This window comes from Mirounga leonina, unplaced genomic scaffold, assembly GCF_011800145.1.
Source record: "Mirounga leonina isolate KUSES-001 unplaced genomic scaffold, KU_Mleo_1.0 Mir_115, whole genome shotgun sequence".
Lineage (NCBI taxonomy): Eukaryota > Metazoa > Chordata > Mammalia > Carnivora > Phocidae > Mirounga > Mirounga leonina.
This window is the reverse complement of record NW_023270268.1, coordinates 50,427,126-50,447,908: the sequence shown is the minus strand read 5'-3', so window position 1 is coordinate 50,447,908 and position 20,783 is coordinate 50,427,126. Positions and strand designations below refer to the sequence as shown.

At 36.3% G+C, this 20,783-nt stretch overlaps 1 protein-coding gene across 1 annotated transcript in view; it reads right to left on the bottom strand.

The window, feature by feature from the left end:
* LEKR1 (leucine, glutamate and lysine rich 1) overlaps positions 1 to 20,783 on the bottom strand; it is a 177,859-nt gene that overhangs the window by 17,779 nt on the left and 139,297 nt on the right. Inside the window, exons 10-12 of the mRNA XM_034997690.1 lie at positions 14,627 to 14,720; positions 4,857 to 5,021; positions 1,328 to 1,627 (exon numbers count right to left, since the gene is read on the bottom strand). Of these exons, the coding sequence (XP_034853581.1) occupies positions 1,328 to 1,627; positions 4,857 to 5,021; positions 14,627 to 14,720 (559 nt within the window). The remainder of the gene's footprint in view (positions 1 to 1,327; positions 1,628 to 4,856; positions 5,022 to 14,626; positions 14,721 to 20,783) is intronic.

The window sequence follows — 20,783 nt, the reverse complement described above, 5'->3', positions numbered from 1 at the left end:
GAAGGAAGGAAGAAAGAAAAGAAAAGAAAAGAAAGAAGAGAAAGAAGAGAGAGAGAAAGAAAGAAAGAAAGAAAGAAAGAAAGAGAGGGAGGGAGGGAGGGAGGAAGGAAGGAAGGAAAGAAGGAAGGAAGGAAGGAAGAAAGAAAAGAAAAGAAAAGAAAGAAGAGAAAGAAGAGAGAGAAAGAAAGAAAGAAAGAAAGAAAGAAAGAAAGAAAGAAAGAGGGAGGGAGGGAGGAAGGAAGGAAGAAAAGAAAAGAAAGAAGAGAGAGAAAGAAAAGAAAGAAAGAAAGAAAAAGAAGAGAAAGAAGAGAGAGAGAAAGAAAGAAAGAGAGAGGGAAGGAAAGAAAGAAAGAAAGAAAGAAAGAAAAGGAAAGGAAAGGAAGCCTGGAGATGTTGAGTGCTAAGCCTGAGGGTCTCTTTGAAATTTAGAAGCAGAATCACTAGAATTCAGGTTTCCTGAAATAGGAAACATCGTATCATGGAGATTCAAATATGAATCTCCTCCATGCTGTGTGCCCTAAACTGCTTAGCAGTTCAGAAATAAGACTTTATTAGAAAAGAAAATTCAAATCAAAATAAGTCCATTCTAGTTTAAATAAAAACATTGCTGAAATAATCATGCATACATAAGAAAGAAGACCAACACATGTAAATTATCTTATAGTTTAGGTTGACGGAAAGATAAAGCCCTAAAGAGAAATTACTTTTAAAATATATTGTCCCAGCGTTCATAGGTGGCTCAGCCAGTTAAGCGGCTGCCTTTGGCTCAGGTCATGATCTCAGGGTCCTGGGATAGAGCCCCACATCTGGGCTCTCTGCTCAGTGGGGAGTCTGCCTGTCACTCTGCCCCTCCCTCTCCCCTCCCCCTGCTCATGCTCTCTCTCTCTCTTTCTCAAATAAATAAATATCTTAAAAATAAAATAAAATATATTGTCCAAATTATTTTCTGAACTTAAGTGGCAAGTGCTCTAAAAGTTTCTTTGGCAAAGATTTAACATCAAAACAAATAAGACATAAATATACAAAGATCCCTAGTCTTAGAAGTTTTAAATGGTCATTTACAACATTGTAGAACTGTGCGCCAGGAAACCGCAGAGATTATGTAGTTCAGTGAATTCATTTTATAGAAAAGGAAGCCAGATGCAGAGAGTTAAGTGACTGCCTAGGTAAGAACACAACCAGGATGTAATTCCAAGTCCCTGACTAATAGTCCCCAACTCTTTGCATGACCCCAAGCTGCCTTTCATGTTTTTGTCTGCTTGTCTCGTTTTTGGAAAGAATGTGTGCTCTTTCACTAATGGTGAGGGCTCCATCCTCTGCTTCCTACCTGTTCCTGGGACTGGTTAAACTGCTGTATCAGTTGTGTTTGTGCCAGCATTACTCTTTCTAGCTCATCTGACTTCTGCTGCATTTCCTTCCTCAAGTCCTCTGAAACAGAATCATTACTATCAATTTCCTTCTTCAAGCGGGATTCAAATTCTGCAACCACATTTTTAAGGTTTTCGATTTCTTTCTCCTTTGACTCAGAATCTTCAGTATACCGGATATAAGATTCACGGAGTTTTTCTTCAAGAGCGGTCACTTCCAGCCTTAGATCTCTAGTAGCGCTTGCGATTAAGTCAGATATCTGTAAGATAAATCTTCTATTAATTTGTAGGCAATATCTCTAGGTAACCACAGAGTTCTTAAGGTTCTAAGAGGTTTATTCTAAATAATCAGTGTACGCTTCTGATCAAATGAAAACAAATCCTATGATATTATGTAGGCCTTCAAGATTTTCTTTTTAAATGTTAAGACTAGGGGCGCCTGGGTGGCTCAGTCGTTAAGCGGCTGCCTTCGGCTCAGGTCATGATTCCAGGTCCTGGGATCGAGCCCCGCATCGGGCTCCCTGCTCGGCGGGAGGCCTGCTTCTCCCTCTCCCACTCCCACTGCTTGTATTCCCTCTCTTACTGTGTCTCTCTCTGTCAAATAAATAAATAAAATCTTTAAAATAAATAAATAAATAAATGTTAAGACTAAAATGTATTTTTACCACCTTAAATGGAATTGCATATTAATGACTTGGGCATCCTTGGAAATATATAAATCTCTGTGTCTGGACTGAGCTACCAAGGACAGCTCAAGTCTTGATCCAGGTACCTGTCTGGATTCAGTATGAGGTGGCTTTGGGACCTAGAAATGCCTGATGTTTGGGGGTGCATATAGGGGAGCACCATAGTTATATTCTACTCATACCATAGCAGTAAGTTTTCATTTGATATATTTTTTTCTTTCTTATTACAATGACTGGAGGTACCCCAGATACTACAACATTGAAAGCAGCACTACCCAACAGATGATAGAGATACTCTGTGATACCCAATATGGTAGCCATTAGCCACATGTGCCTACTGACAGTAGTGTGTCAATAAATGTTTAGCAACTGACTCATATACACACAAAAGCCAGATTTGTATCTAGTCTCGATGGTGTAAATATTCTCACCCTGGCCGATTCCAAGGTGACATCACCAATTGCTGAGTTGGAAAGAGATGCACTCAATAGGCTCTGGCTTGCCAGGACTGGCTAGTGAGCATTAAAAGTGTGGCTAATGTGACTGATGAACTGAATTTTAAATTTTATTTAATTTTAATTAATTGAAATTAAAGTCACCATACATGGCTAACATATTAGACTGTGCAATTCTAGAGAATACCAGAACACTTTGAAAATATACTGTCTCTGTAGGTGGTACCTCTAGATAAAAAGGTGAGAGAATGAGAGATAAAGAGATGAGAGAAGATGAGCAGCTTTGGCTGAGAGTCCTGGGAGTCTTTAGAAGGGAAAAGGCTGCTTGTTTTCTTTCTCCTTAAAAAACAACACAAAGAAAAGAAAACAAACCAGGAAGAGCAAAGCTGCTTCTGATGAAACATATCCTTATTATTTATGCTATGGATATCGTCATATTATAAATATTAGTATAACAAGAAACCAGTCCATGAAGAATCTGGAAAACATTCATAGACCAAAGTTCCAAGGATTTTGTGAACTATTACTTAAGAGTTATATATCCAAAATTTGTTTCAAATGTTAAATTTACATTAAGAATAACTTCTGCACGAAATCTATTCACACTTAGTAACTTTAAAAATTAAATTAACATTCCATTATATTCAATTAATCCAGGAAGGAAGAGGGTCATTGCTAGGTCTGAGCAGTAGTTTCCATCATCCAGAGGCGAGTCAACACTGAAACAGACCAGATTATCCTCGGGACAGGAGACTCACATAGCCACAGATATGTTTTGATCTCTTCAAAAAGGGAGTCAGCTTTTAAAAATCAAGAGAATTCACTTACAAAATCTGTTTTTATGACTTACTTTGAAAAACCATAACCCCTGGCAAGTTGGGATCTGCCTTAAGAGGCCTCTTCTCAGAGCAAACTAGTCTAGGAGAGGTAGAAATTTGGGTGAGCTGAGACTTCAAGCTCCCAGCAAGTGCACCACTGTCCCAATAGAACTTTACTTACAAAACACAAATTCAAAGGTAAACTTACTAGGAATTTCAAGACAACATTTGCAGAGCATTACACCCAAGTAGTACGAAGCCTTTTTGAGTGTGGGACCCTGTGATATCGTACTTGTCACATAATCATGTAGCTGGCCCTGCCTATCGTTGACAGTGCTATTGAAAAGGCTGTACCATATCTCCTGTACACCAAAGTAGAGGCCATTAAGTCTCATCTGATACTTCATTTACATAGACTGTTAGTGAGTTTGTTCGAAGTATGATTTCCCCACTGAATCTTGGTTAATATACACACACATATACATATACACAAACGCAAATATATACGTGTACACAAAAACATGCATATATATGACACTCAGGTCTTATAGTAACAGGCAACCTAAACAAAACCTTAGATTATGTTTAGGGGGCCCCCAGATGGCTCAGTTGGAAAAGCATGCGACTTGATCTTGGGGCTGTGAGTTTGAGCCCCATGTTGAGTGTAGAGATTAAAAATGAAATCTTTAAAAAAATTATGTTTAGGACATACTGTTTCAGAAATTATGGAGGTAGATTACATTTTTAAAATATTTCCCTTCATTCAAAAAATATCTAGAATTGGAAATACTTGCAATTAAAGGAGATAGGCTTTAGTTGTTGGTAAAATAGCTAACCATGCTAATTATTAGTTATATAATTTATGCTCTTTTATTTTTATTTATTTTAAAGATTTTATTTATTTGAGAGAGGGAGCATGAGGGTGGTGGAGGCATAGAGGCGGAGGGAGAAACAGACTCTCCATTGAGAACTGAGCCAAACCTGGGGCTGGATCCCGGGACCCCAAGATCATGACCTGAGCTGAAGTCAGATGCTTAACTGACTGAGCCACCCAAATGCCCCTAATTATGCTGTTTTAAAAAATAGGTTTATTTTGGGGCACCTGAGTGTCTCTGTCAGTTAAGCGTCTGACTTCTGGCTCAGGTCATGATCCCAGGGTCCTAGGATCCAGCCCCTAGTGTTATCTGGCTCCCTGCTCAGTGGGGAGCCTTCTTCTCCCCCCACGCCCCCATTTGTGCTCTCTCTCTCTCTCTCACTCTTTCTCTCTTAAATAAATAAAATCTTTTAAAAAAGTTTATTTTAGTAGAAAAAAATTCCATACATAGCTGTATTGTATGCTTATATGATTTATCTCAGCTATTAATTCTGGAAACGATCTAAACCACTCCACCCATGTCGCTAAAACCAACGCACAATGACCCTGAGGAAAGCTGCTTGAGTTAAAAATACTGTACAGTGTTCTTAGAAGGAAATAACCAACATCTATAGTTTCAAACCCATTAAATAATAATGAACATCATGATGACAGACCTTCGTTTGTAGTTCCTCTTGTTCTTTCTTATACTTTTGGATTATTTCTTGGTGTTTTTCCTTTTCAATATCAAGTTCTAGCCTAGCTTCTTCCTTAAAAAGCAGAGCTTGCTCCTCAAATTCAACTAAATGTCGAGCTCTTTCCTTGGCCAGCTCAGCTTCAATCTAGAAAACAGCATTTAACACACATACAAAGCCATTTGACCTTAAGATGAGTAAATTAAGCTTATTTTCAGACTCTAATTTTTTAAAAAATTAATTCTAATATTTATTTTTTAATGAATCTAACTTTTTAATTCTAATGTTTAAAAATAATCTGACTCAGAACTTAGGCCAGAAAAATTGACCTTGGGTCAAATATTTCAAGATCTTCTAAGACCTTCTAAGACTTGTAAAATGTGTGGAGAAGTTAGGACAATATCTTACGACAGTTTTCAGAAATATTAAAAGCTTCATCTTCTGTATATGTGTATTATAAACTCAGTCCTTCCCAGAAACCCTATAAGAAAAAAATAAAAAAGATTCTGAGGCCTTTAGACTACGTTCTGTTGAACGCTCAGAGGGGATACAAAGTACAAATGTTGATTTTTTTTTAATGGTCTTTGCTTGATGGAGATCCCAGAAAGTTTTGGAGTCACAGGTTATCATTTTAATGTGACTGAGGCCAGAAGGATGATTAAGGAAAACACAGTCAAGTCAGTGATGCCTGTATCCATGTTGTACTTCTACAGAACCACAGCACTGCAAGGGACCTTAGAAATCCCCTGGTTCCATTTCTTAAGCTTCCGTGAACTGTGGAAAGAATAAGCAAGGGCTTTGGATTCAGAGGAAGCTGAGTTTAAATCCTGGCTCTAAACCCTGGCTCTGCCACCTTCTAGCTGTATAATCTTAAATTGTGACTGTAACCTCTCCTGGTGGGGTTACAACTAGTTGCCTTGGGAGTTGTTATGAGGATAAACGGGACAAAACATATGTATAAAGCTCTAGCACGAGCAGAGATTCAATAGTCAGTGGAGATTACTTCTATGCTCTGACTCTTCAGTCTCTACCACAGAATCTGCACCAAACGGTTGTCTGCCCTGTGCCTCAACACCACTAGAAACCATAACTCACTCCTTCCCAGCAAGCATTTCCATTTTCAGACAGCACTAAGCATTAGGCAGTTTTTCCTTTAGTTGAGCCAATATCTCTCTCCCTGTGGTTTTTAACCATTGGTTTTGGCTCTGCCTACTAGAGCAAGAGAGAGAACAAATCTATGAGTACTGGAGTCATTCAGGCCTGGTTCATCTAGCGAGATGAGAGAATCTCAGTGACAGGCTGGCTCTAGATTTACATTGTGCCATGATTATAAGTTCTTAGAGGGAGTAAATGCCAGATAACTTGGGAGAAAAACTGTCAAACTTGACTTACTGTGACTCTGTGATTCAGATCACTCTGAGAGGAGGAAAGAGGTCAACATGAATTTCTCAGGGAAACACTGAAACCAGGGTGCCAGAAAACAGAAAATTTGCCAAGAAAGTTTACATAAGGTCCTTTAAATTAAATAAAATACAGATAAAAGACTAGCCCCAGTGTGGGGTCAGTCGAGTTTGTTGCACTGGTTATAGGACTAAGCATTTCCTCCAAGGCAAAACAATTACATTTATATTCAATTCAAGGAGTTATTTTGGCTCTCTCAAAATAAGTTTCTGGATTGTTTGAGAAAAAGGATGCTAAGGATCATTTAGGAACATGATAGCATTGCTCAAATGTATTGTTCTCGTGGACTCCTAAAGGCAAGGGAAGCCTCAGGGGCACTCAAAAAAACCCCAAAAAACAGATGTTCTTCTGAATTCCAGGTACTTACATCTACCCATCCCTGCTAGCCATTGAGATATACCACAGGTGTCTCAAATAAACTGTCTGAACCAGAAACCTAGATACAATCCCCTCCCCACCTGTTCCTTCCCCAGTCAAGACACAGTAACCACAATCCATCTAGTTATTCAGGTCAGCAACTGGGACATCATTTTTACCCTTCACACCTAATCCAACACCAAGTTCTATTCACTTTGCCTCCCAAAGATGCCTTGAATCCTTTAATTTCTTTTCATTGCTTGAATTAAGAGAATAAGAATATATGCAGACTAGATGGGACAGGACAAACTGTAAATTAGATGACAGAAAGACTTTAGAAGGACTTAAAAAAATTTTTTTTAATTTATTATGGGGAAGAGGCCATTTAGGAAATCAGTGGAGTCCCTAGAAGAGGATGAAACACAGAAGGTATTCAGGGAAGAAAAGGAGGTAGCTGATGGACAGAACGAGTCAAGTAGCAAGTCAGGTAGCAAGTCCTTCTTGTCCCCAAACTATTCCTTGGAACAAACTACTGTAGGTAAAGAGAAAAAAAGGAAGGAAAAGGAAGGGGGCACCTGGGTGGCTCAGTCGGTTAAGCATCTGCCTTTGGCTTAGGGCATGATCCCAGGGTCTTGCGATCGAGCCCCGCGTGGGGCTCCCTGCTCAGCATGTTTCATTTTTCCATGTAGCCTGTCTCCTCACACATCTACATAGCATAGTGATTAAGGGCATGGACTTGGTATTTATTTAGTTTCAAAATATTTGGGGATCTTTCCAGATAACTTTTTGTTAATAAATTCTATTTTAATTTCACTGTGGTCAGAAAAAATACTTTGTATGTCTTGAATCCTTTCAAATTTATTGAGAGTTACTTATGCTCCAGAATATGATCTATTTTAGTAAATGTCCCATGTGCACTTGAGAAGAATCTTTATTCTGCTGTTAAATGGAGAATTTTATAAATATCAATTAGGTCATGTTAGTTAATAGTGTTGTCCAATATATTTCTTAAAAATAAGTTGTTCTAAAAAACTATTATTTTCCACAGAATATATCTCTACTAATTTTCTAGGTATTTTTCTATCAATTATTATTGAGAAAGGGCTATTATTGACATCTTTTACTCTAATTACGGATTTGTCTATTTCTCCTTGCTGGTCTATCAATTTTAAAACCCTGTTATTAGGTGAATAAACATTTAGGATTATTTATGTCCTCTTGGTGAACTGATCCCTTAAACATTATGAAATGATGTTCATTACCCCTGCTAATATTCTAAATATTCTGATCTTTGTTTTGAAATTTACCCTTCTTTTTAAAAATTTATTTATTAATTTATTTGAGAGAGACAGAGAGAGAGAGAGAGTGCTGGCGGGGTAGGGTCAGAGGGAGAGAGAGACTGAGAATCCTCCAGTAGACTCTGTGCTGAGCGGAGCCTGACACGCGGCTCAATCCCAGGACCCTGAGATCACGACCTGAGTGGAAATCAAGAGTCAGCTGCCCAACTGACTGAGCCACCCAGGTGCCCCCAAATTTACTTTTCTAATAGCAACTAGTTCCTCTTCCCTTTAATTTGTGTTAGCATATACTTTGTGTTATGCATCCTTTATTTTTAACCTATCTGTTAAAATATTTCTTTAAAGTGTATTTTTTTGTAGGGAACATATAGTAGAATCTTGCATTTTTATCCAACATGACAACCTCTGTCATTTAATGGGGATATTTAGGCCAGGGCTTGGCAAATTATGGCCCACAGACTAAATTCAGCCATGCCCATTCATTTGCTTATTGTCTATGGCTGATTTTAAGCTATGCTGTGCAGAGCTGAGTGGTTCCAAAAGAGACTCAGTGTCCCCACAGAGCAAAAATATTTACTAACTGATCCTTTATAGAAAAAGTATGCTGACCCCTGGTTTAGATGATTTACATTTAATTAGATTATTGATATGATTAGCTTTAAATCTATCTTGCTATATGTTTTCTATTTGGTCCATCTCATCTTTTTTCCTCTTCCTCTTTTTTTTTGTCTTCTTCTGAATTGAGGTTTTTTAAAAAAAATTCAATTTTATTTCCTTTGCTGGCTTGTTAGCTATAATTCTTTTTCTATTTTTGTGGTTGCTTTAGAATTTATAGACTACATCTTTAACTTAATGCAGTCTGTGATAGATCACTTCATGTATAGGAATCTCATAATAGTATACTTCTAATTTTCCCTTAGACACTGCTATTTTTGTAATATATTTTGCTTCTACATGTTATAAATCTCATATTAGGTTGTTAATATTTTTGTTTCAATAGTTAACTATATTTTAAAGAAATTCAAATAATTAAATGACTCATATGTTTTTCCACATTTTTGCCATCTCTGATGTCCTACATTCCTTTGTATAGATCCATATTTTCATGTGGTGTAATTTTTCTTTTGACTAAAGAACTTCTTTTAACATTTCTCACAGTGTGGATGTGCTAGTGATATATTTGCTCAGCTTTTTCATCTCTGAAAAAATCTTTCTTTCACCCTTATATTTGAAAGATATTTTCACTTTGTGTGGATTTCTAGATAGGCAGCTTGCACTCCCAATCCCCTCATTCTTTCAGTACTTTTAGTCCCACATTCTTCTTGCTTATATTCTTTTTTTTCTAGAGAGAAAGAGAGGGGGGGAGGGGTAGAGGGAGAGAGAGACTGAGAATCCTCCAGTAGACTCTGTGCTGAGCGGAGCTACTTAAGCAGGCTCCACACGCAGCATGGAGCCCAATGCGGGGCTTAATCTCACAACCCTGAAATAATGACCTGAGCCAAAGTCAAGAGTTGGACACTTAACTGAGTCACCCAGGTGCCCCACTTATACGGTCTTTGATGAAAAATCTGCTGTCATCCTTATTTTTGTTCCTCTTTATATGTCTGTTATCTTCTGGTTACTTTTAAGATTTTCTTTCTATCACTATTTTTGAGCAATTAGATTAGAATGCTCCTTGGTGTGCTTGAGGTTTGTTGAGCTTCTTGAATGTGTGGTTTATAGTTTTCATTAAATCTTAATTTTTTTCAGCCATTATTTCTTCAAATATTTTTTCTGTCATTTCTTCTCTCTCCTGTCCTTTGGGGATTCTAATTAGGCATATATTAGTCCACTTGAATTTGTCTCATAGCTCACTGATGTTCTTGTTTGTTTTGAGTCTCCTATTTTTATTTCATTTGGATTGTTTCAGTTGTGTGTCTTCAAGTTCACTAAACATTTCTTCTGGAATGTCTAATCTGCCACTAATCCCATCCAGTGTACTTTTTATCTTAGATATTGTACTTTTCATCTCAGAAGTTCACTTTAGATCTTTTTTATATAATACATATCTCTACTTAACATGCTCACCTCTTCCTCTAGTTTTTGGGCAAATGGAATACAGTTATCGCAACTGTTTTAACGTCTTTGTCTGCTAATTCTAATATCTGTGCCTTTCTGAGTCAGTTTTTATTCATTGATTTTTCTCTCATCATGAGCCTTGTTTTCCTTTTCCTTTTGGATGGCAAGTTTTGATTGAATGCCAGGCATTGTAAATTTTACCTTGTTAGATGCTGGATATTTTTATATTCCTATGAGTATTATTGAACTCTCTTCTGGGATGTTGTTAAGTTTCTTTGAGTCAGCTTGATTTTTATAGTTCTTCCTTTTAAAATTTGTTAGGCAGAGTCAGCTCAGCATTTAGTCTAGGGCTAATGTTTTCCTACTACTGATGCAAGAACCTTCTGAGAAGTATCTACCCAGTGCCCTGTGAATTATAGGTCTTCCAGTCTGGCCTTGTGTGAGCACATGGTATTCCTCTCTAGTCCTTTCAGATGGGTCTTTCCCTGCCTTTGGGTAGTTTCCCCACACATATGCACTGACCATACATATACTTAATGGGGACTCTTTGTAGATCTCCAGCATTCTTTCTGTGTGCAGCTCTCCCCTGAGAACACCATCCTGTGAATTGTAGCTATCTTGATCTCTCTAGTCTCCTTAACTCAAAGAACCTGCCAAACTACCTAGATTCACACTTCCTGCACTGTGGCCTTAAATTTATTTCAAGGAACTAAGTTTGGGCAATCACAGAGTTTACCCCATTTGTCTCCTATCTCTAAGAATCACTATCCTTTGTAGTCTGATATCTAGTGTCTGGAAACCATTGTTTTCTATCTTTTCTCCAGTGGCTTAGTTAGTTAGGAGAGAGGGTAAATCTGGCTCCTATTCGTCCATCTAGGCCAAATGCAGAAGTTTTGGATTTTGTAGTTAGCTCTCCTTCTTTTTCCAGGTTTGTATCAGTTGTTATTTCCTGGCTATATAACTTTGGCAATTTACCTAACTTCCCTGAGCCTTATTTTTTTCCATGTGCAAATGGGAATAATAATTTTATAATAATTAAAATTACATTTATGGAAAGCATTAAGCACAAGGCCTGGTATATAATAAACACTAATAATGGAGACTATTCTTATTATCTTGATTAAGGGTTTAAATCAGATGATATTTGCAGGCTATTCTAGATCTAAAATGTTGTGATTTTATTAGTTCAATTTTGAAAATTACATTATAATTTTATAAATTAAAGTGTGCTCTCAATATTCTTTTTAGCCATGCATTTATATGCATAAATGAAAATTTATATTTTATGACAATTCATCCCTGTCAAATTCTGTTATTTTACAAGTTATCCTTCTAAATTCCATTAATAGTACACTTAAACACATTAGGAATTATTCAGCCATTTGGCTCTTCTATTTTGAAGAATTTTAGATGTTCTGTTTGCTTCCCTTTGGTGCTGGAATAGACTATTTCTTGAGGTAAACTCCAACTACCCTTGCCCCCCTGCATTTTCACTATTAATCCAGTTGCTCAGCCAGGAAGTAATGTTCAGTTTGTTTGTTTGTTTTAACTATTGGTTTTTAAACGTTCTATGTACTATTTAAAATGAGGTCAATAGTAGTACAATTCTAAAATGTTCCTAAATAGGATATCTTAATAATAATCTAACAAAATATTTGGTTGGAATTTGTTTATCTCACTACCAAGTAATACTCAACACATGACTATCACTTAATGTCAGCAGTCTGGCTATAGGAAATTCTATAATTACAAAAATTTTAACTGAAAAGCAACAACATGTGTATTTGGGACCAATTTTAAATGTTCAGTATGCACATTAATTTATTTTTTCACATCAAAGGAATACTTGAAATAAATAAAAATCCATGGCAATTAGTAAATATGCAGTTTATTTTAAAATGTGCCATCCTGTTGCATAGCAACTATTGATTCTATTATGTGCTTTTTACGTACTCTAAAATAATTAAGTACGGGCACAAATTGCTATCCACTTTTTTTGAATGTTAAAAGCATTTAAGTTACGAAGTTTATTCTAATATGTGTATTATATATTTGTAAAGGGAACATTTCATTCCTACACAAAGGCACAGTGACCCAAGAAAGAGATGACAGTGTCATATTAGTGATTTTCCTTTCTCATGAGAGGACTTTTAGGGAACTTTTTATTCATAGTCTCAATAACTAGCACAGCCAAGACATAATTATCATTCCTTGGCTTTACTGGTCTGGATCTTGATTTACTGCTAAGCTAAATGATAAGATTTATTAATAAGAAGTCATGTCCTCTCAACAAAATGAAGTGCCCATTTATATCATAGAAAATTATACATGCCAAAATACATCTATGATATAATTAATTTATTGGAATGATATCATGGTCTTAGCAAGAACTTAGAAAATCTTACTTAGGTTTATTTTCATCATCAAATTAACAGCATGAAGCAAGACCATAATGCTTTTATATGATCAAATGCTAACATTAACTTGGTCCACTTGCTGTGTTAGTGCCTCACAGACAGGGTACAGTAAGCAGCAGTAATAGAGTAAATTGTAAATGCAGAGACTTTTCCAGTAGATTGTATCTGGAAGTCCTTCATGGGGTGTGACCATGAAGATAAAGAACTTCTACACAGCAAAGGCAGGAAAGTTCACTCTACCAGTCTAAGAGGAGCTCAGGTGTTTGAAGGAAGGGAAGAATCTGTGAATCTCTATTCACATTAATTCCATCAGTGAAATTTCTGCATCAAAAGATGAAATGTTTACAATATCTCTTCATTACATACTTCCAAATTGCTCTCCAAAGGGTTGTTGTTACTTCCAGCCCCTTAAAGAGTGAGTATGAAAGATTATCTCACAAGAACTTACCACAATGCCAAAACCACTCTGTTAACTGGAGGGGTTAAAAAAATAATCTCATTGTTTTAATTTGCACTTTTTGGATTGCTGGTTAGGTTGATCATCTTTTTTGTATTTTCAAACATGGATTGGTAAGGATGGAGGAAGTGAATAAGAATAGACTAGCCAAGTGAATACCCCAAAGCTAATAAAAATTAGAAAGAATTAAAGAAATGCAGGCTTTAGAGAAGAAGGAAAAGAAAAAATCCATACTTCAAAATAAAACAAAATAAGAATGAACCACTTAGAGCAACTTTAGTCTGTATTCTCAATGTTTAATTGTTGCCTCTATGGAACTGTTGTTATAGTGATCATTTCTCTTACAGCCTGAATGTGCTATCCCTGAGGGACAAGGAAAGTGGGATTGCTTTATAGAGAGCCATTAATGCCTGAGTATGGCCAACTGAGTAAAGAATGGAAATGAAAGTGAAAAATTTAGAACTGACCTGAGCCAGCAACAATATCTAAAGGGTTTCAATTTGGTGGATGGTAGGGTGGAAGAGTCCAGGTGATGTTAATTTGACATGGCCACTGCTTGTTGCTTGAGGTTACAAGTTATAGGGTCTAGTCATCATGGAGAAGAATCTGATAATAACCAAACAGGTTGTCAGGACTTTAGTCAAGCAATCTGAATTTCAGTAGCCAGCTCTATCTCTAGATGCAAATTTACAATGTTAACAGAAAACCAAGGATGAAGGCTAATGCTAGGGCAGGCATCAGCTGGGCAAGAGAAAGAGTTGGAAAGCCTTCAGGGAATTGTTCAGGTTAAGGCCCAGGGATCAATCAAGGAGTATCAGAAGTTTATGACAGGGAAATGATGGGTTGCAGCCTCAATGACTAGAGATGTACAAGGCCCGAGAAGGTAGGGACCAATAATTTTGAGAATATTATTTGTATCCTTTAAAATTATGCAAGTAATACATCTTTATTATTGAAACTTTGAAAGATTTAGAAAAATCCAAAGACAAAAATTAATGCATTTTTCAGTACTGTAAGAGAAAATATTTTCTTTGTAAACAGTGAGCTAAATACTTATTCATTTTACTTTGCCAAAAGTTCATAACTGAGTAATTTTGTCATTTTACATTCTCTTGTAGTATCTTCTTAAAAGCAGAAAAATTGTGAGAATAAATAAATATTCCCCTGTTTTTAAGAATGTAGTCAAATGCAGATTCTGTCCCTTTACAGGAAAAAGGTAAATACTTAAAAATAAAAACTATACTTTTACATGAGAACTAAGGTCTATCTTAATTTTACAAGATTTTAAATTCTGTTCTTACCTTTTTATTTCCCATTATGTTGTATAATATTTTGGTAAAGACACACACTGTAAGCATGTTTGGTCTAGGAAATTCCAGAAGGAATCAAAATGTGCATAGAAGCCAAGATATCTGGAATAGTCTCCTGGCAAACAGATATAATTTTTTTTTTAAGATTTTATTTATTTATTTGACAGAGAGAGTGAGTGAGCACAAGCAGGGAGAGCGGCAAGCAGAGGGAGAGGGAGAAGCAGGCTCCTGGCTGAGCAGGGAGCCCAGTGTGGGGCCCAATCCCAGGACCCTGGGATCATGACCTGAGCTGAAGGCAGGCGCTTAACCGACTGAGCCACCCAGGCGCCCCAAACAGATAGAATTTTTAAAAAGCAAATAAGACACATGCTGATGAAAGCTACATTATCATTACCTTCTCTCTCCAGTTATCATCGTTCAGCAGCTTCTGTCTAAGGGTTTCCTGCAGCTGTTCGATGCTTTTCTGATGTGAAATCAGCATTAATTCCCTGAAAACCATAAACCCAACAAATGAGTCAAGACCCTGATACTCTTCCTAAATTGCAGTTCCTGGCTCAGAGAATAGTATTTCACAACTTAGTCTGTTTCTTCTCTTTAGCAATATATATACTGCCACTAGATACTACTTTTACCATTAACAGCAATTTACAAACACTACATACAAGGTAAGTATTACTTTTGCATGAAATAGTAACAACATATGTGGAGTCATAAATATCATAAAACATTACACATTATGGTTCCAAAGTTTATGACTAAATTCTAACACTAGACAATATTTTTTTCCTAAAAAAAGGGAAAATATGTTGGGATATGCCATAAAATCAACACATTTGTGGTTCTGGCTAGATTTTTCTTTTACTTTTCTCAAGTACTGATAGGAACAAACCAAATTAAGTAGAAGGTAATGTCTCAAGTATGGTATAGTACAAAACATATTAGAAAATTGAAAAGAAAACACAAAGAACATTTTAATAGTTTAATCCACATAAATGGATCTTAAAGTTTAGTTTGTAATCCTCTGGGTGGAGGTAAGTGCAGAAGATTCATAAGAGCATCTCAAAGGGGTACTGAAATTAAGCCTTTGAATATCACAAGTAGTGGCAAAAGCACACTTGTTGATCAGGCCTCCTTCCCTCTTCCGTAATCACCGCGTCCTTCCTTAGTTTCTGTGTAGGTAATTCTTCTACATTGCTTATTCCTCTTTCTAATCTCTTGTTTTCTATCACCACCCTGTTCCTTTTAGCTCGGACTCCTTTCTCAAAATTGTGGCTTTCAATTATAACTGCCTGTTAGACATCTCCACCCTAAAGAACCATTAATACCAGATCCATTAAAAAACAAATTCACTATCATCTTCTGCAATCTTGCTTTTCCTTTTGACATCTGAAAATCTTCAAGAGTCAAAATCTTTGGTTTGAAATCCCTGAGTTTTCTCTGACTCTTTCTTCTCCTTGTCCTACCACATCCATTCAATACCAAATTCTATTATTTTGCTTCCTGAGTGAACTCCAAATTATTTCCTCTCTTCCTTTCCCTCTACCAACAGCCTTGTTAAGGCTCTTGACTTTTTCTCCCACCTATAGTATTAAAATAGACTCTCAATCTATCTCTTGATTTCTTTTCTAGTCTCACTCTTAAAATATTATTAAATATTTTTTTACCATAATAAAAATAATGCCTACATTTCTAGGCTAGAAAAATTTAAGGACACAAGCATAAGAAGACACGTTGGACTTGGTAACCAGGATTATAAATATCATTTGAGGGAAACTTATTTTTTAAAAAAGTAAAACTCCCCAGACTTCTCTTCCAGAAGTGTATTGGACTAGGTACTTTGACAACTCTCCTACTGAAAATAAGTAAACATTTTTTTAACTTACAAAAAAAATTTTAAAATTCATCAGTGAGCTGGACAAAAAGTGGGAAGGATGCAGAGAACAAAACTCAAGTGAAAGAACAGGAAAAAGATATGAGTGGAAAACTACTGAAATCTGAATAAGGTCTGTAGTTTAGTTGATTGTATTATACCAATGTTAATTTCTTAGTTTTTACAGATGTGTCATTGTTATTAAAAATGGGCCAAAGAGAAACATAAACTCTCTCTTTACTGTCTTTGTAACTTTTCTGTAATTATTTCAAACTAAATATTTAAAAAAGTGAAGTAAAAGGAAGAACCCCCAATAATAAGTAGAGCATTGAAACCAATTCTCACCTTGAAGGTACCTTCCAAATCTGATGAACTTGACCTTTAAATTTCACAGCCATGAAGGGCTCGGGAGAGAGAGTCTAAAAGGAAACTCACCTCATGAAGCTGCATCTCAAAGAGCTGCACATGCAGTAAATGTGTGAAATTCACACCTAGTATGTGTAAAATTCAAATAACACCTCTTAAGGTACAAAAGAAAATTACTGGTTTTGAACTTTGGTGCTATGTAGAGGGAAAAATATAAATCTCTCACAGGAATTTGTAAACACAAACTAACCCTAATGCAGATTTTTATTGTGAATTCATACAACCCGAGTGGTTCGAAGAGCGTCATGTTGAAAAGGTATCTTAAAGTGGTAATAGGTTAACTTTATCTCCAGATGCCTGGTAGAAAAAACACCAATATTTTTGGGAGCAACCTATCTTCAACCTGGGACTCAAAGATTTTCTACAGATAAAAAGTCAAGACCGGGCGCCTGGGTGGCTCAGTTGGTTAAGCGACTGCCTTCAGCTCAGGTCATGATCCTGGAGTCCCTGGATCGAGTCCCGCATCGGGCTCCCTGCTCAGCAGGGAGTCTGCTTCTCCCTCTGGCCCTCCCCCCTCTCATGTGCTCTCTCTCATTCTCTCTCTCTCAAATAAATCAATAAAATCTTTAAAAAAAAAAAAGTCAAGACCTATGATATCCTGATTTTTTAAAAATCATAAAACTATAAAAGAAAAAAGAAAGCCATAATGCAGCAACCCAAGGTTAAGCAGACAAATAATTCAGTAAGAGTATAGAGGATTTTAACAATGCGACTGATTTAAGGTTCATGTATAGAACCCTGTACCCACTTAGTAGAAAAACACACAATTATTTTCCAGCTCACATGAAATGGACATCCTAGGCCAGAAAGTAAATTTCAAACAACTGTTGTCTGATTAACCTGTATGGTCCAACATGGCAGCCACTAACCATATGTAGCTTCTAAGCACTTAAAGTGTAACTGGTTCAAATTACAATGTGCCTAAATCTAAAATGCTCACCAGATTTGAAAACTTAGTACCTCCCAAAAATCTAAAATATCTGTGATAATTTTTAAAGATGATTACATATTTAAATAATTTGTATATATGGAGTTAAGTAAAATATATTACACATTTTACCTGTTTATTTTTCTTTTAATGTGGCAATTGAAAAATTTAAAATTACATATGCGTTTCACATTATACTACTTACTGAACAGCACTGTTAGAGTCCATAGTCTCAGAAAACAAACGTCTATAACAAAAGATATGTAAAATATCTCCATGTATTTGGAAATTAAAAAAATGTATTTCTAAGTCATGGGTCAAGTAAAAAATCATAATTGATATTTAAAAATACTTAGAATTGAACAATAACGAAATTGCTACATATCAAAACTTACATAATACAGTTAAAGCAGAAAGGATAAATCAATTGTGGGACAGTTTAGAATACAATACAGATAAAGAAATGAAAGCTTTTCAGCTACATACACCATAATGGACAAATCCCAGAAACATAATCTTGAGCACAAAGAAAAAAAACATTGGGTAACACTTAGAGTATGATTTTATTTCTATGAAGATAAAATATATGCAAACTCCAACTTTTTTAAGGAATGTAAACCACTTGGTAAGATTATAAAGTGAAGCAAAGAAACATCAGGTGTTATTTATAGGTTTTAATAGATGCTCTTTATCCATTTGAGGAAGTTCCCTTCTATTCCTCGTTTGCTGAGAACCACAAAATGCAAGTTGGTGGTTTCCTCTGTGGAATGAGGCACTGTGGTGGAACTGGGGAGAAACACAAAGGGACTTCAAAGCTAATGGTGAGGTTCTTTTTCCTAAACTGAGTGGTTGACACATAGATGTTCACTGTATTGTACTACTTTATACTTTACACCTATGTTCAGCTTCTATGTATCTATTCAGTATTTATTTAAAAATAATTAGTGATTAAAGCCTGAGCACATGCATGTGGAGGAAAAGGAATCAAAGGGAAAGACTAAGGTGAAGAATCGGGCAGATGACTAGTAGGGTAGAGTTTACGGTCAGCTAGGCACATTTGGGACAAGGCAGCGTCACTGGGCTCTGAAGGGACAGAGGTGAATTAGGAAGGCACAATCCCTGTCCAAAAGGTGCTCAAAATCCAGTAATGTAAAAGAAAAATTTATCTTTCAGAGTGTGAGGTGCACCCAGCAGGTTCTGATGCTTGCTTAGCAGTCTCTAGGCTGAAGTAAGTGAAGCAGAAGAAACAAAGAATGAGGACAGCAAAAGTGGGAGTGCATTAAAAACCTCATTTGTGGCTTTCCTCCAAATATTTGGCCATTCCTGTCTCCCTTGCAGACTCATCTTCCTGTACTTGTCATTTAAATGTTTGTGTTCCTCAGCACTTTTTCCTTTCTACTCTTTCTCTAGGTGATCTTACCCACTCCTATGCTTGAAATGCAACCTAGATGCTGACAACTCCCAAATTTTATCTCTGGCTCAGATCTAGTCTCTGTTCTCTGAGTATCTGACTCATGAATCCAACTCACTGACTGCTCTACTTTTATATTTCAGGGACAACTCAAACTTAACATATTTGTAATCTCAGAGGCTCAAAGTACCAGAGTTTATTTTTTGCTCATGTTATGTGTCATCTGCTGCTTTGTGCCCCATGTTTTGTTCCAGGATGTAGCTCAAGGAGTAACTCTTACCAAGGAATGCTATTTTTTGTGGCAGACGGAAAAGAAAAATCTCCAAAACATTGGATCTGTTAAAGCTTCTACTCAGAATTGGTGCATTCTCTCACATTTCAGTGGCAAGAACAAGTTGAGTGGCCAAGTCTGATGATAGGCAGGCATGGATAGAATAGTCCTCTCACTGGGAGGTGTGCACCTGGCATGGGGCGGAGCCCATCGAAATTCTGAAATTCCCCTGGAAGCCACCGTGAGGATCTCTACCCTGGGGGTGGGGGATATTCCTTGCTTAGATTATGGGTTTTTTTTTTTAAAGATTTTATTTATTTATTTGACAGAGAGAGACACAGCGAGAGAGGGAACACAAGCAGGGGGAGGGGGAGGGGGAGAAGCAGGCTTCCTGCTGAGCAGGGAGCCTGATGCGGGGCTCGATCCCAGGACCCTGGGATCATGACCTGAGCCAAAGGCAGACACTTAATGACTGAGCCACCCAGGTGCCCCATCATTTTTATTGCTGAGTAGTATTTCATTGTATGGCTACACCACAATTTATTTGATCAACTCACCTGTTGATAGACATATAGGTTGTTTCACAGGTTTGGGCTATTACAAATAAAGCTGCTATCAATACCTCTGTACAAGTTTTTTTTATAGATAATCCCTTTAATTTCTCCTGAGTAAAACACCTGGGTAGCAAGGTAAGTGTAATGCTTAACTTTTAAAGAAACTTCCAAACTTTCCCAAAGAGGTTATACAGTTTTACATTCCAACCAGCAGGGTATGAGAATTCGTTTCTCCACGTCCTTGTCAACACTCGGTTATGTTCAGACTTTTTAATTTTAGACATTATGAAAGTGTGTAGTAGTATCTCACCGTGGCTTTAATTTGCATTTCCCTAGTGACTAATGATGTTGAGCATCTTTTTTGTGTACTTATTGACCACCTGTATATCTTCATGGGTGAAGTATCTGTTCAAATCTTTCATTCATTTTTTTATTAGGTTGTTTATGGTCATATAACGGAGTTTCTAAAGTTCTTTACATATTCTGGAAACAAGTCTTTTATGAGATGTTTATTTTGTAAATATATTATTCCAGTCTACAGCTTGTCTTTTCATTCTCTAAACTGTCTTTATAAGAAACAGAAGTCTTATTTTTAATGAAGTCCAATTTATCAGGGTTGTTTTTTTCTTTTATGGAGTGTTCTTTTAGTGTTGAATCCAAGAAATCTTTGCCCAACTCAGGGTCATAAAGGTTGTTCTTCCATGTCTTCTTTTAGAAATTTATGATTTTAGGTTTTATATTTAGATCTATATTTTGAATTTATATATTTCATAGTATGAATCAAAGTTCATTTTTCACACATGTATATACAATTATTCTAATACCAATGGTTTCAAAATACTATCTTCTCTCCAATGAATTGTTTTAGTACCCATGTAGAAAATCAATTAACCATATATGTGTGCCTACTTCTGGATTCTCTATTCTGTTCCAATGATCTATTTGTCTTTCTTGAGACTAGTACCGCACTGTATTAAATACGTAACTTTATAAGAAGTCTTGAATTCAGGTATTGACTTTGATCTTTTGACCATTTAGGTTTTATTTATTTATTTATTTATTTATTTATTTATTTATTTATTTATTTATTT